At 43.6% G+C, this 15,729-nt stretch overlaps 1 protein-coding gene across 1 annotated transcript; it reads right to left on the bottom strand.

Moving 5' to 3' along the window:
* Positions 1–2,069: 2,069 nt before the first annotated feature.
* Positions 2,070–6,692, bottom strand: LOC144457166 (uncharacterized). The gene is given in 6 exon segments (XM_078154503.1): positions 2,070–3,296; positions 4,054–4,149; positions 4,687–4,813; positions 6,555–6,595; positions 6,598–6,634; positions 6,636–6,692. Coding segments are annotated over 6 exon segments (1,551 nt in total). The 5' UTR covers positions 6,678–6,692; the 3' UTR covers positions 2,070–2,088.
* Between the last annotated feature and the right edge of the window lie 9,037 nt (positions 6,693–15,729).

Genomic DNA, 15,729 nt, shown 5'->3' with positions numbered 1-15,729 from the left:
ATAGTGTTCCATCACATTCATATACCACAACTTGCTCAGCCATTCCCCAATTGATGGGCATCCCCTCGATTTCCAATTCTTTGCCACCACAAAAAGAGCTGCTAGAAATATTTTTGTACATATGGGTCTGTTTCCCATTTTTATGATCTCTTCGGGGTACAGACCTAGAAGAGGTATTGCTGGGTCAAAGGGTATGCACATTTTTACAGCCCTTTGGGCATAGTTCCAAATTGCTCTGCAGAATGGTTGGATCAGTTCGCAACTCCACCAACAATGCATTAGTGCTCCAATTTTCCCTCATCTTCTCCAACATTTATCATTGTCCTGTTTTGTCATGTTAGCCAATCTGATAGATGTGATGTGGTAACTCTGAGTTGTTTCTATTTGCATTTCTTTAATCAATAGTGATTTTGAGCATTTTTTTAATATGACTACAGATAGCTTTAATTTCTTCATCTGAAAACTGCCTGTTCATATCCTTTGACCATTTATCAATTGTGGAATGACTTGTATTCTTATAACAATCTGCTGGCTTGTGAGCTACAGATTCAGGAGAGGGAACAATCCCTGAGGGAAAGGTCTAATTTCCAGCCCAGACAGTGACTCCTTCTTGAATACTAGAAAACACTGAAAATGTTAGTCTGAGATTGAACTCACATGGGCTTCAGCATGCTCGTTTCAAAGCAGAACAGCTCCAGGCCTTTAGACATGTTCACTTGTTTCACTTAGGTCCAACTCTGTAACACCATCTGGAGCTTTCTTGGCAAAGAAACAGAAGGGGCTTGCCATTTCCTTCTCCAGCTCATTTTACAGATGGGGAAACTGAGGCAAAAGGCCCAGAGTTACACAGCTGGTAAATATGAGGCCAGATTTGAACTCACAAAAATGAGTCTCCCAGATTTCAGCCCTGACACTACCTACTGTGCTATCCAGCTGCCTTTAGACATAGACTCCTGGATAATGGGAGGCAGGACATAGGGTGGCCGAGACAGGCCATACAGGGTATTCAGGATATTGCTAGGATAGGAAACTATGAGTGGGATCAACCCATCAGAGACAGGTCGAGCCTCCATCTTGAATAAAATCTTTAGCTAAAATCTGACAGGGACACAGGAATGAACAAGCAATTTGCTTGGACAAAAGATCTGGCTGACAGACTCCTCTGCGATCAGAGAGCCTTGGAAAATATTCAATTTACATGTCATAATAATCATACAGCCAAAGATGAAGGACTTCTAGAGCAATTTAAAAACAAAAGCACAGAGTTCTCAGTATTTGCCATTGTGAGGAAGATAGCTCTTCTTGAGATCAATATCAATAAACATTTATTAAGTACCTATTATGTGCCAGTCACTGTATCTCAGTCACTGGGGGATACAAAGAGACAAATGACAGTATCTGGCCCCAGTGAGCTTAAAATCTAAAGGGAAAGACACACAAACAAATATATACAGGCAAGCTATATACAGGATAAATAGGAAATAATAACACAAAGGGCATCCTCTCTCCTGATCTGGTTAGTGTGAAACCAAGACATTCTCACTCACAATTTGGGCCTCAATTCCAGGGACATTAAGGATGCTTCGTTCTGCAGTCTTGTCCAATTCTTCACAACTCTATTTGGTTTTTTTTGTTTTTGGCAAAGATACTGGAGTGGTTTGCCATTCCTTGAACACATTTCACGATCCATTCAGTGTTCACTTGATGTCATTCATATCTGCAACACTCTGTCTTTCTCTCTCTCCCCCCACCCCCATGCTCCCACTTCCAGCTTCCTGCCCTCCTGGAAGTCTGAGGTCACATCCCACCCTCCACAGAACTCTTCCGATAGTTCAGGGGCCGGTGACTAAGATGACCTTCCCTTTGCTCTGTATCTCTCCTTTACGGACCTAACTTGTTTCAGGTTGCCTCTCCTATCACATTGTAAGATCCCTGAGAGCAGGGAGTGGTCTTTGCTGGGTTTTGTATTTCCTGCATTTAACTGAAAGGCTTTTTACATGCACTGTGTAGTTCCATGGTTCCTTTCCAATATTAAGTAAATTTATCAAGGAGTCTCTTCCACAGAAAAGTTTTGCTTCAGTGATTTTATTAATGAGATTTCTCTCCATCATGAATTCTATAATGTTGAGTAAGTGCTGTGATCCGGCAGAATGCCTTCCCACAATCATTACATTCAAAAGATTTTGCTTGAACATGTGTTCTCTTATGCAATGAAAGGCCTGTATTCCGAGTGAAGGCTTTTCCACATTCATTACATTCATAAAGTTTCTCTCCAGTATGAATACTACCATGACGAGTAAGATCAGACTTCTGAGAGAATGCCTTCCCACAAACACTGCATTCATGAGGTTTTATTCCCGTATGAGTTCTTTGGTGCAGAGAAAGTTTAGAGCTTTGTCGGAATGCCTTCCCACATTCATTGCATTCAAAGGGTTTCTCTCCGGTATGAGTTCTCTGATGTAGAGTTAGGGTTGTGCTCCGGGGAAAGGCTTTCCCACAATCATTGCATTTAAAAGGTTTCTCTCCAGTATGAATCCTACAGTGTCTTATAAGATCAATCTTCTGGTGGAAGGCCTTTCCACAATCACTGCATTCAAAAGGTTTCTCTCCAGTATGGATTCTATAATGTAGATTAAGACTTATCTTCTGCTGGAAGGCCTTTCCACATTCATTGCATTTATAAGATTTGTTTTTACTCTGAATACTAGAGTGTTGTGTAAGATCTGCCTTCTGCCAGGACGTCTTCCCACATTTAGTCAATTCATAACATTTTTTTCCTGCATTAGTACTCTGGTATAGACTAAGTTTGTTATTTGGGAGGAAAGAACTCCTACTTTCATGAAGTTTCTCTTCAGCATGAATTCCATATTTTTTAATGGGGTCAAAATCACAACTGAAGGCTTTCTGACGTTTGTTAACCTCAGAATATTTCTTTTGCAAATGGACTTGATTACACTGTCTTTGGTTTGAACAAATGGTGAAACTCCTTCTCTGGCCATCACCTCTGTGGAGATTCATTAGTACAGAGACATCCTGTTGTGGAGAAAGGACTGGGCCGTATTTACTGCATTCAGAGCCTCTCACTTCATTGGGAGGTTCTGTTTGAGTCACATTTCTTCGTCTAGAATGTTTCTCCTCATTGCTCTGCTCTTTCTCTAACCTGCTATAATACTCCCAGGCTTTACCCATCTTGGAGATGTGTGGATCATCCCATGAGGGTGTTTGCTGGGATAAGTCTTCGACAGAAATACTTATCTCTGGAGATGACTCCTTGGTCTGAGGCCTGGTATCCCAAGCTGAAAGAAAGAAAAGGTCTAAATACCTCTTTTCCTTCAATGAACAAGTTTTTGTCCATGTATCATTTCCCCCAACATTCTGGCTGTTACAAATCATTTACATATGGTTCTCACCCAAACTGATGTCCATTTTAATGGCTTCTCAAACTTCCTTGCATTTACCATGATTATCCTTTCATATATGTCAATAACATTATATTAGATTAATATGTCAAAACCCATGCAGACAACCCACAATCAATGGAAATATGGACGACTGCTGGCCCCACTACACCAATAGGAACATTGCAGCTTGAGGATTTTTTTTGTTTTTGTTTTCTTTCCAGAAAAAAATTTTCATTTAAATGTCACACTCAGAAGAGTCATTTGAGTGTGATCACAGGGTCTAAGAAGAGAAAGTAATATATACAGCTCCTAGACTAAAGAATTCCACTTTAATTTCCAAAAAACATTAAAACAATTCAAGTTTCCACACACTGTGGAATAACATAGCTGCATTCTAAAAAGAAACAAAGCAGAATCTGATCATTTCTATTTATCCATATTAATTGACTTTAGTATGAAAGGTGACATCCTCCAAACAAACTGGAGGAGTAGGGAGAAATTATCTGTAAGATCTATGGCTGGGGAGAAGAGCTCATGACCAAAAAAGTCATCCAGCAGATCATAAGCACGCCCATTTTTAGAGGGTTCACAGACGAATCACCAGCTTAGTGGCGGTGCCATATACTCGGCTAGCTGGAGATCACTCACTCACCTGGCCAGCAGCTTCTTAGGACACCGCCCACTGGAATCCCATGCGCTTCCCCTGACTCCAGCTGAGAGATCATATCCAGGTTGGCATCTGCAAGGCCTAGTTGTGGGAAATGGCAAAGTGATGCAGAGGGAGGGTCACTTGAGAAGTCAAGCCTCACAGCCCCCTAGGAGCAAGCTAGGAAGGGCCAGAGAGTGTGGGGGCCGTGGAGGAGCAGAGAGAAAACATCTGAAGGATGATCTGGTTTGTTTTCCTGGGAAGACACAGGAACAAGACAAAGAATGGAGGTGGGTTCAGACAGACAAGGAGTTCATTTGGTTCATTTAACACTGAGGTATCTGGGAGCTGTCTTGGACTTTAAATATTTTCCCGGGGAATTTAGAAAGCCTCCCTGGCCTGAAAGAACAGAGAGCCAGAGTAGGATCACACAGTATAAAAGCAAGAGCCCTTCAGCTGGACCAGGGAGCACAAGCACCCTGTCTCTCATCCTCCTTGTGATTAACAAAGGCTTGGGTATTTTTGGTCTCGTCTTCTTACAGGCCAACGCACCAGTGCTGAACAGTAGACCCAGCCCCAGCAGAAGGAAGCAAACAACCTTTTGGGGCAGATCCCAAGTGTCCAGAGGAGCCTCCTTACCCAGGCTGACCAGGTTCCTGTAGTTCTCCAGCATCATCTCCCAGTAAAGCTCCTTCTGGGAAGTGTCCAGGTAGCCCCACTCCTCCCAGGTGAAGTCCACAGCCACATCCTTGAATGTCACTGATTCCTGAAACAAATAAATCTGTTCTTGGCCAGGGACCACAACCCAGATGGGCCTGGGAAGGGAAGTCAAGTGGTCAGGATTTAGGACTGATTCTTACTATATTCAGTTTCCAGAGTGTTCCAAGTCAAATCTTTAGGAATATTTACTACAAGCCTCAGATTCTGAATCATGTAACAAGTGAACAGTCATTGTCAAGTCAACAAACATTTATGAAGGGTTTACCCTGTGTCAGGCTCCATGCTAAGCCCCAGAGACACAAAGAAGGGCAAAAACAGCCCCTGCCCACAAGGAATTAAGTCTAACTGGGGGACAACATGTGCCTGACTACTGATAAACAAGGTCTAGACCAGCATTTTCTTAAACCATTGGTCAAGACCCCATAGGGTCAAGATCCACAATTTAAGAAGTGCTGAAAGGCTCATGAGTGGAAAAAGTTTAAGAGCCCTGGTCCAGACAATACTTTTCTCATGACCAACTTGGGAAGGCAAGTATTCTTTATCCCTACTTTACAGATAAGCAAAATGAGGCAAAAAAAAACCCCAAAAAGAGACTAAGTAGGGCTTCGTGGATTGCTTATGTTCAGACAGGCTCAAAGCTGTGGCTCCCATCCCTGCCTCCAGACTCCATCTAAAGCTCAGTCCGCCAGGCCACCGCTGTCCACAGTTCAGTCCCCTCCCAAATGGACTTGTATCTTCAACTAGATTTCAGGGTCCAACACACAGCTTTTCATGGCGGGAGGTAAGTAAAAGCACATGGCTTGAAATTTAACGTGAACTTTAAATGGGAAAATTGGAAAATATAATAGAAAATGGCAGGACTTAAGATGCCGAGAAGGGGACTCAGAACAATCCAATCCAGAGAGCAAGAAAACGATAGTGTGATTAAATGAAATAGTTTGAATCTAAAAGAGAATGAGAATGACTGGCAGCTCAATGGAGGAAGAACTGGAGCAGGGAGAGACCAAAGAGGCGTGAGGTGGCCAGAGCCTGCACTAGGGGGAGGGGATGTGCCCAGATCGTGTAGAAAGAGAAACTACTCAAGTTGGCAGCTGACCTCATATGTGGGTTGAGAGAGGGAGGACACATTCAAACGGAACAATGACGCTACCAGCCTGGGTGACCTGGAGGGTGGTGGTATCCTCCACTTACCTGGGAGATGCTGAGTGGAAGATGTCTATGGGGCATCCTGCTTAAAAAGTCCTATTTATTTGTTGTAGATTCAGGAATGGAGCCAGCATTTATTAAGTGCCTCCTGGGTGCCAGGCACCGTGCTGAGCTCTAGGATACAAAGAAAGGCAAAACCCAGGTACTGCCTTAAGGAGCTCATCGTGTCTGTGGGGAAGAAACCTGAAAACAGCAATGTGCAAATGAGACCCACAAGGAAAGTAAGGGCCCACGGGGAAGGGCGTTGTGGGAGGCACTGGCATTAAGGGGGGACCAGGAGAAGCTCTTTACCGAGGGTGGGGGATTGGAGTTGGGCCCTGAAGGAAGACAGGGAGCTTCCCTGGCTGCCTCCCACCTGCTCCCCTTGTCTCCCCCATTTGAGGCTAAGCGCCCCCAGGGTAGGGCCTGTATTCTGCCTCTCTCTAGTGCTTCACCTGGGCCTGACACCTGGGAAGGGCTCGATCCATTGTGGTCTGGGGACTGAATCTGCCCAGGTGCTCTGAGGACAGAGAGCACTGAGCAAGGACCTGTCTACACTGTGACCTGAGACACCTGGCAGGGAGGAGGACGATGCTGCTTACCTGGGGGGGCCTGCCGGTGAGGACCTGGGGGCCCATTCTGGCTCCTTGCTGCTCCCAGCTCTGGCCCGAACCCAGGCCCAAAGGGTCCCCCCGAGGCAGAGCTGGAAAGGAAAAGGCAGCCATGAGGGGGGTGGGCCCTTCCCCCTCCCCCCAGACCTGCCTCTGCCCACAGTGACCCCGGGGGCGGCTTGTCTGTGTCCAGGACTCGGGTCAACTCAACGTGCATTGATGAGGCGCCCACTGTATGCCTCGCTGCACTCTAGCTGCTGGAGATGCCAAGGAGACAGAAAAGCCCAGACTGTGTCCCTCCCCCCGAGAAATGCCGGGTCACATGAGGGAGGGGGCAGTGACACCTGGGGGGAGGGGGGCCCGGAGCTGGCGGGTCCTTTCCCAGGGGGTCCGAACCCTAGAAATGCAGGGGGGTGGGAGCCCAAGGACATCCATGTCAGAGGGGGGCATTTGGGGAGCAGGAGGGGAGAGGGGAAGGAAGGAGAGCCCAGCATGGGGGGGACAGGAGGAAATAAAGGAGAGGAAAGAAGTGAGGGGGGAGAAGGGAAAGACAGAAGGGAGGGGAGGGGGCGGGCGGGCGGTCCCTCCTCACTGACCCCCGCCCAGGATCTGGAGCCTTCACCTCATCTCAGACACCAGCCAACTGACTGTAGGAGTCGGCAGGGGCGGGGATCCTGGGCGCCCGCCCCGCCCCTGGCCTCCCATCCGGTCCCGGTCCCCGCCCCTCACCTCGCCGGGACCCAGGACTAGCGCAGCCTTCCCGGGGCTTCCAGACGCAGGTGGGAAAGCAACTACCGGGTCTGCGCAGTCTCTTCTTCGGCGAGGGAGGCCCCGATTGCCCCCGCCTAGGGGGCGTGCCCTTCTCTTTTCCGAGGCCACGCCCCCTCCTCCCAGTTTCTGAGGAGCTGGAGATTGCTCCTCCCTCCTGGCGAAGCCTAGAACTTTGAGCCAATCAGCGGCGCCGCCGCTCCCCTGGCTTTCACTCTTTCCCACCCCCCCATCCGGCCGTCCTGAGCCAGGTCCTCCCTGTCACGTGGGGCCGTCCCCGGGATGCTGGAGGAGGCGCAGTAGACTCAGTCTCCAGCTCCGGGAAATGGGCCCAGGGCTGCCCCGGGGTCACCGCCAGCCCCTTCGGGCCCCTCCGCATCTCTCTCCGAGGTCTCTCCGAGATAGCCCCGGGGGGAGCACCCCCTTCCCAGATGCCTCCCGAGGAGAGGCCCTTGCCTTCCCCAAGATGGGGAAGACAGCAGAGGAAGGAATGACCCCTGACCTCCCCAGACCTGCCCCTCCCCCCAGGTGGGTGGGATCCTCGTCCCTCCTTCCCAGAAGAGTTGCTGGTCATTGGATTGGTTTGCCAAGCTCCCTACACGCCCTGTGTCCTTGGAACCTCACCACAGCCCTTGCACAGAGGGGAAACTGAGGCACACTTGTTGCCTCACACTGCCGCCTGCTGCCACCCATGCCCATCCTCAGCCTCCTGACCTTGATGCCATCCCTACTAAGGGTTCCCACCTTGTCCCCCAGGATTCACAGCCTGATCACAACATTCAGGGCTCCTGCCTGCTCAAGTCAGACTTGGTGCCGGGCAGGTTTCAGGGGCAATCCTATGTTCCCATGGCCAGTCTTGGGGTCCTTTTTTCAGCTTTCCAGTATTTAAAGCGCTTGTCTCTCTACATCCTGCAAATAAAACAAATCCTAGGATGTCTCTGGCACTTGACCAGCCTGGGGTACATGGAGGGAAGGGGGCTTTCCTTGGATTCTGCCCCCGTAAGTGTCCCAGGCTGGACTGCAGAGGGGGCTTCAAGGTTTTGATAAATGGCTGAGATGTTCCCAGCTGAGCACACTGGGCTCTGCATCATAGAAATGATTGCGTAGTCATCCTGTTGGTGTGTTCAGATATCTTCTTCCCAAAACTGGAACACTGATGCATTGTTGGTGGAGTTGTGAATCAATCCAATCATTCTGGAGAGCAATTTGCAACTACAAAACTGTAAATACCCTTTGATCCAGCAATGCCACTGCTAGGTCTGTATCCCAAAGATCATACAAATGGGAAAAGGACCCACCCATACAAAAATGTTTAGAGCAGCTCTTTTTGTGGTGGCAAAGAATTGGAAATGGAGGGGATGCCCATCAATTGGGGAATGGCTGAACAAGTTGTGGTACATGAATGTAATGGAATACTATTGTACTATAAGAAATGATGAGCAGGCCGACTTCAGAAAAACCTGGAAAGACTTGTATGGTCTGATGCTGAATGAAGTGAGCAGAACCAAGAGGACTTTGTACACAGTAACAGTCACGTTGTGCAATGATCAGCTTTGATAGACTTGACTTTTCTCAGCAGTGCAAGGATCTAAGACAACTCCAAAAGACTCATGATGTGAAATGCTGTCCACATCCAGAGAAAGAACTATAGACTCTGAATGCAGATCAAAACATACTATTTTTTCTTTTTTGTTTTTGTTTTTTCTTTCTCGTGTTTTTTCCCTTTTGTTCTGATTCTTTTCTCATCATTAGCCAGCAAGGAAAGCTAATTCCCAAACCTGCTACAGTAAGGGCAGGTAGCCCTGTGATCTAGTCACTTGTCAAGAATGATAGTTGTGAGCTGGCATTTTAAGGTCCCTGATAACCCTGAGATCTGGGTGGGTAGTAGAAAGGAAATAAATGCTTCCCACCCGACCCCCCTGCTGATGTACTCTCTGATAATTGAGAATCAACTATATGCTTGTAGTGATTCATTCTAGGAGGGTGTCTTATGGAATGACTTTCCATTACTGTTGGATTTGGTGACTGAGCTAAGGAATTTCACTTGAGTTCCCAAATTTTGGGATGTTCTTGTTTGCCAGGGAGTACTGAAGCTGTGCGTTTGCTTAAGTGGTGTGAAGCAAGTAGGATGTAGCAAGAGCTGGAAATGTGACTCCTGAGGTTTCAGCTTCTACTATCTCAAGGAGTCAAACTGAGACCCGTTAAAGACTTTAGCTTAAAAAAGCCAATGTCTCCCATTGCATCCAGGGCCATCTCCAGTTGTCCTGATCATTTCTTGCCACTGGACCCAGATGGCTCTGGAGGAGAAAGTGAGGCTGGTGACTCTGCACAGCCCTTCTTCATTTAAATCAATTCACTTGCATGTCATGGCATCATGTCCCTGATATCATGTTCCTCTTTGAGAATGAAGGACAAAGGAAATATGTTTAACATGATTGTACATGTGTAAAGTATCAGATTGCTTGCCATCTTGGGGAAGAGAGAGGAGAGGGAGGGAGAAAAAAAATTTGGAACCCAAAATCTTATAAAAGTGAAAGCTGAAAACTATCTTTGTATGTAACTGGAAAAAAAAATAAAATATTATTAAGTAGGGGAAAAAAAGAAACCACCTTCTGGTTAATCTTGGCAGAGGCCTTTCCAGCTGGGAGCTTGTCTGAAAACTCCTGTCTTTTGACTGGAGCAACAGTAGCCTACGAAGTAAGGATGGGATTGTGGCCCCAAGAGTTCAGATCTTTGGCTGCAGTAAAAGTGGTTGGTAGCCCTCACCTCCTGAAAGAGATCCCCAAAATGCAACCTCCCAGGAATATTATAGCAAAATTCCAGAGCTCCCAAGTCAATGAGAAAACCTGCAAGCAACCATAAAGAAACAATTCAAATATTGTGGAGCTACAGTCTAGATCACAGAAAATTTAGCAGCTTTTTCATAAGAAGATCAGAATGTGACAGTCTAGATTGCAAAGGAGAAAGGATTACAACCAAGCATCTCCTACCTGGAAAAACTGAGTATAATAATCCTTCAGGGAGAAAAAAAAAAGAATATTTAATTAAATAGAGGACTTTCAAGCAGCGGAATGGAAAATCTGACTTTCAAATACCAGTGTCAAGAGAAGCCTAAAAAAGTAAAGAGAAAAGAGAAATCATAAGGGCTTCAACAAGGTTAAACTGTTTACATTCCTACATGGAAAGATGATACTTGCAACTTCTAAGAACTTTGTGATTATTAGGTCAGTTAGAAGGAATCTTCATAGACAGAGAACAGGGAGGTGAATTGACTATGATGGGATGATTTTTAAAAATACAATGAACTGGGTGAGAAAAAGGAAAAGAGACAGAATGGGTAGATTATCTCACATAAAAAAGACAGGAAAGGAAGAACTTTTAAAGTGAGGAGACAGATGGTGGGGGTGGGAATGTTAGGGTCAATGCCTTTACTCTCATTGGAACTAGCTCAAAAAGGAAGTAACATACACATTCCATTGAGTATAGAAATCTATCTTGTCCTACAGGGAAGTAGGAGGGGAATAGGATAAGAGAAGGGGGAGAGGCTCATAGAAGGGAGGAGAAATTGGGGGAGGTGGTAATAAGAAACAAAACAGACTTTTGACGAGGTACAGGGTGAAAGAAGAGAGAAAGAAGGATAAACAAGTGGGGGAGATATAGGATGGAAGGAAAAACATAATAATCATAACTGTGAATGTGAATGGGATGAACTCACTCGTAAAACAGAAGAAGGTAGCAGAGTGGATTAAAAACCAGAATCTAACAATGTGTTGTTTGCAAGAAACACACCTGAAGCAAAGAGACACAGAATAAAGGTAAAAGGCTGCAGTAGAATCTATTACACTTCAGCTAAGGGGAGAAAAAGCAAGGCTAACAATCATGATCTCAGACAAAGTAAAAGTAAAATAGATCTAATTAAAAGGGATAGGCAGGGAAACTACATTCTGCTAAAAGGTATCAGACAATGAAGTAATAGCAATCCTAAATATATATGCACCAAATGGTATAGCATCCCAATTCTTAAAAGAAAAGTTAAATGAGTTACAGGAGGAAATAGTAAAACTTTCCTGGTGAGGGACCTCAACCTTCCCTTCTCAGAACTAGACAAATGTAACCATAAATAAACAAGAAGTTAAGGAGACAGAGGATTTTAGAAAACTTAAAATGATAGATATTAGATAGATATATAAAATCTAATATGATAACAATATGAGAGACCTCTGGAGAAAATGGAACAAAAATAGAAAGGTATATACCTTTTTCTTAGCAGTACATAGGATGTACACAAAAATTGATCATGTATTAGGAAATAAAAACCTTCCAATCAAATGCAGAAAAGTAGAAATATTAAGTGCATCCTTTTAAAATCATAATGCCATAAAAATTACATTCAATAAAGGGCTGTGAATATATAGATTACAATTCGTTGGAAACTAACTAGTCAAATCCTAAAGAATGAATGGGTCAAAGAACAAATCATAGAAAAAATCAGTAATTTCATTAAAGAGAATGACAAAAATGAGACAACATGCCAAAATTTATTGGATGCAGCCAAAGCATTACTAAGAAGAAAATTTAAATTTCTAAATGCTTACATCAATAAAATAGAGAAAGAGCAGATCAATGAATTGGGCATGCAACTAAAATAAAACTGGAAAATTTTAAACACAAAATTAGAAATCCTGAAAATCAAAAAAGAGATTAATAAAATTGAAAGGGGAAAAAAAAAACATTGAACTAGTAAATAAAATAGGAGCTTATTTTATGAAAAAAATAGAGAAAACATTGGTTAATTGGATTTTAAAAAAGAAAGGAGAAAACCAAATTTTTCTTCTTGTTCAGACATTTTCAGTTGTGTTCAATACTTCATAATCCCTTTTAGGGGTTTTCTTGGCAAAGATACTGGAGTGGTTTGCCATTTCCTTGTGCAGCTCATTCTACAGATGAGGAAACTGAGGCAAAGATGATTAAATGATTTTTCCAAGGTCACACATCTATTAAGTGTTTGAAGCTGGATTTGAACTCAAGCTTCCTGACACCAGGCCCAGCACTCTAAGCACTGCACCATTTAGCTGTCTGAAAACCACATTACCAGTATCAAAAATGTAGAGTGAATTCATTACCATTGAAGATGAAATTAAAGCAATTATTAGGAGCTATTTTGTCCAATTACAATGCCAATTACAAGCTAAGTAAAATGGGTGAATATTTACAAAAATATAAATTGCCCAGATTAACAGAACAGGGAATAGAACCCACGAGCTCCCTAAGAAAAAAATTCCCACAAGTGGAATCACAGGTGAATTCTATGAAACATTTGAAGAATTATTAATTCCAATAATGTATAAATTATTGGGGAAAATAGGCAAAGAAGGAGTCTTACTAAATTCCTTAAATATGGTGCTGATGCCTAGAAAGAGTAAAAGCAGAGAAAGAAAACTATAGACCAATTTCCCTAATGAATATTGATGGAAAAATTTTAAATAAAATATAAGGAGATTACAGCAATAGATCATAAAGATCATACACCATATATCATATGCCAGGTGGGATTTATACCAGGAGTGCAGGGCTGGTTCAATATTAGGAAAACTGTCAGCATAATTGACCATATCAATAACAAAAACAACAAAAATCCTATGACTATCTCAATAAATTCAGGAAAAGACTTTGACAAACTAAAACAATCCTTCCTATTGAAAACACTAGAGAGCATAGTAACAAATGAAGCTTACCTTAAAATAAGTGATGTCTGAAACTATCAGCAGTGATCTAAAACTAATGATACCTAAAACAACCAGCAAGCATTATCTGTACTGGGGATAAGCTAGAAGCCTTCCCCATAACATAAGGGGTGAAGCAAGGATGTCCATTATCACCTCTATTATTCAATATTGTTCTAGAAATTCTAGCTATAGCAATAAGACAAGAAAAGAAAGTGAAGGTATTAGAGTATGCAGTGAGGAAACAAAGCTCACTCTTTAGAGAATCCACTAAAAAACTAGTGGAAATAATTAACAAGTTTAGCAAAGTTTCAAGATAAAAAATAAACCCGCTGAAATCATCAGCATTTCTATATATTACCAACAAAATACAACAGGAAGAGATAGAAAGAGAAATTTCATTTAAAATAATCATAAACAATATAAAATACTTCAGAGTCTAAATGCCAAGAGAAACCCAGGAACCATATGAACAAAATTACAAAACACTTTTCACATGAATAATATTAGATCTAAACACTTTGAGAAATATTAGTCACTTATGGGTAGGCTGAGCCAATATATAATAAAAATTACAATTCTGCCTAAATTAATTTACTTACTCATTGCCATACTAACTAAATTACCAAAAATTTTTATAAAGCTATAAAAAATAATAACAAAATTTATTTGAAAGGAGAAAAGTTCAAGAATATTAAGGGAATCAACAGAAAAACTATGAAGGAAAATGGCCTAGCAATACCAGATATAAAGTCATATTACAAAGTGTTAATCATTAAAACAATCTGGTACTGGCTAAGAGATGGAGCGGTGGATCAGTGGAATAGAGGAGGTACACAATATACAGTGGGTGATAACCATAGTAATCCAGTGTTTGATAAATGCAAAGATCCAAGCTTTTGGACAAGAACTCACTGCTGCAAAAACTGAAAGTGGTTTGGCAGACACGAAGTGTGGACTAACGTCTCACACCATATACCAAGATGGGGTGTAGGGAGTCCAGGAAAGATTAGTTATCTCTGGTGTGAAGGCTGCAGAGCCCTTTCCACCTTTGGTGTCCACCTGTTTTCACCTCTCACCTGTGGCTCCAAGAAGCTGTAGCATGTGCAGCAGCCACACCTTGGTAAACCATTTCAGCAGATGGGCTACACCAGCCTGAAGGTAACCAAGGGGTCTTAGACCCGTTGATGAGTTAGGGCGGTGCATACCCCAAGCATGTGAAGACTTCCCTAGTAGAATGGGCAGATGAGAACAATTTGTCACAAAGGCTGCTGAAGGGCACTGTGGAGCACTTAGAGCTTGGTCAGACATCAAAGATGCCGGGGTCGTCCACTGCTTCTTGAGCTATCACTGGTCATCTTGACTCTGTCCTGCCACTGGACTTTGATGACTCTGGAGGAGAGAGTGAGGCCGATGCCTTTGTGCAGCCTCACTAGAATCCCATTTATGCAGGAATCAATATACCAAGATAAGGTCAAAATGGGTATAGGATTTAGACAGAAAGGGGCAAATTAGGGGAGCATGGAACATTTTAGCTGGTAGATTTATGGAAATGACAGAGAGCATTACAATATGTAACCTCAATAATTTTGATTACATTAAGTTAAAAAGTTTTTGCAGAAACAAAACCAATGCAGCTGAGATTAGAAGGAAAGCAGAAAACTGGGGGAAATTTTTTACAGCAAGTTTCTCTGATAGGGGCTTCATTTCTCTTTTCTTTTCTTTTTTAGGCGATTGGGGTTAAGTGACTTGCCCAGGGTCACACAGCTAGTAAGTGTCAAGTGTTTGGTCTGAGGCCAGATTTGAACTCAGGTCCTCCTGACTTCAGGGCCGGTGCTCTATCCACTGCACCACCTAGCTGCCCCTTCATTTCTCAACTATACAGAGAACTGAGGCAAATTTATGAGAATACAAGTCCTTCCACAATGGAAAAATGATCAAAGGATATGAACAAGTACTTTTCAGAAGAAATTGAAGCTATTTATAGTCATATGAAAATACTCTAAATCACTACTGATTAGAGAAATGCAAATTAAAACAACTCTGAGGTACAACCTCACACTTATCAGATCGGTTAATATAACAGAAAAGGAAAATGACAAATATTGGAGGGGATGTGAAAAAAAAATTGGGACATTAATGAATTATTGGTAGAGTTGTGAACTGTTTAAACCAGGGGTGGGGAACCTCTGCCTTGAGGCCACGTGTGGCTTTGCCCACCTGACATGAGCACCTCTGATGCAGACTCTGCTCTGCTGTAAGAACTTTTAGATGGAGCAGCTGGTGCTTGGGCTTAGGGGAGAAGGGGGAGGGGGCAAGGAGGGGGTTTCCACCTTACTCCAGTTCTTATTCTAAGAAAGAGGAAGCCAGGCCTTGGCTGGGTGGGGATTCATCTCCTGAGTCTGTAGAAAGTTGTTGGTCAGAGATTTTCTCAGGTGCCTGTTCAGGGGCTCTTGGAAAAAGAGAGGGGTCTGAAGGGGGGATGACCCTGGGAGGGCTCTTCACTCACAGCAGCACCCCGGGGGCCCAGGAGCTTTGATGGTTGATCTCAGCACCCAGGCTTCAGGGAGGGAGGGTGTGGTGTTGCAGGGGTGTGTGTGGCCATGACTTGTAAATGTTACTTAACCCTCGGAGGAAGTGAAAGTCAGGCAAGGGACTGCAGGGAGGCCAGAAGG

The sequence above is a fragment of the Phascolarctos cinereus genome, unplaced genomic scaffold, assembly GCF_003287225.1.
Source record: "Phascolarctos cinereus isolate Bilbo 61053 unplaced genomic scaffold, phaCin_HiC Scaffold_4;HRSCAF=312, whole genome shotgun sequence".
NCBI lineage: Eukaryota > Metazoa > Chordata > Mammalia > Diprotodontia > Phascolarctidae > Phascolarctos > Phascolarctos cinereus.
The sequence above is the reverse complement of the archived record's forward strand: the minus strand, read 5'-3'. Positions and strand labels throughout refer to the sequence as shown.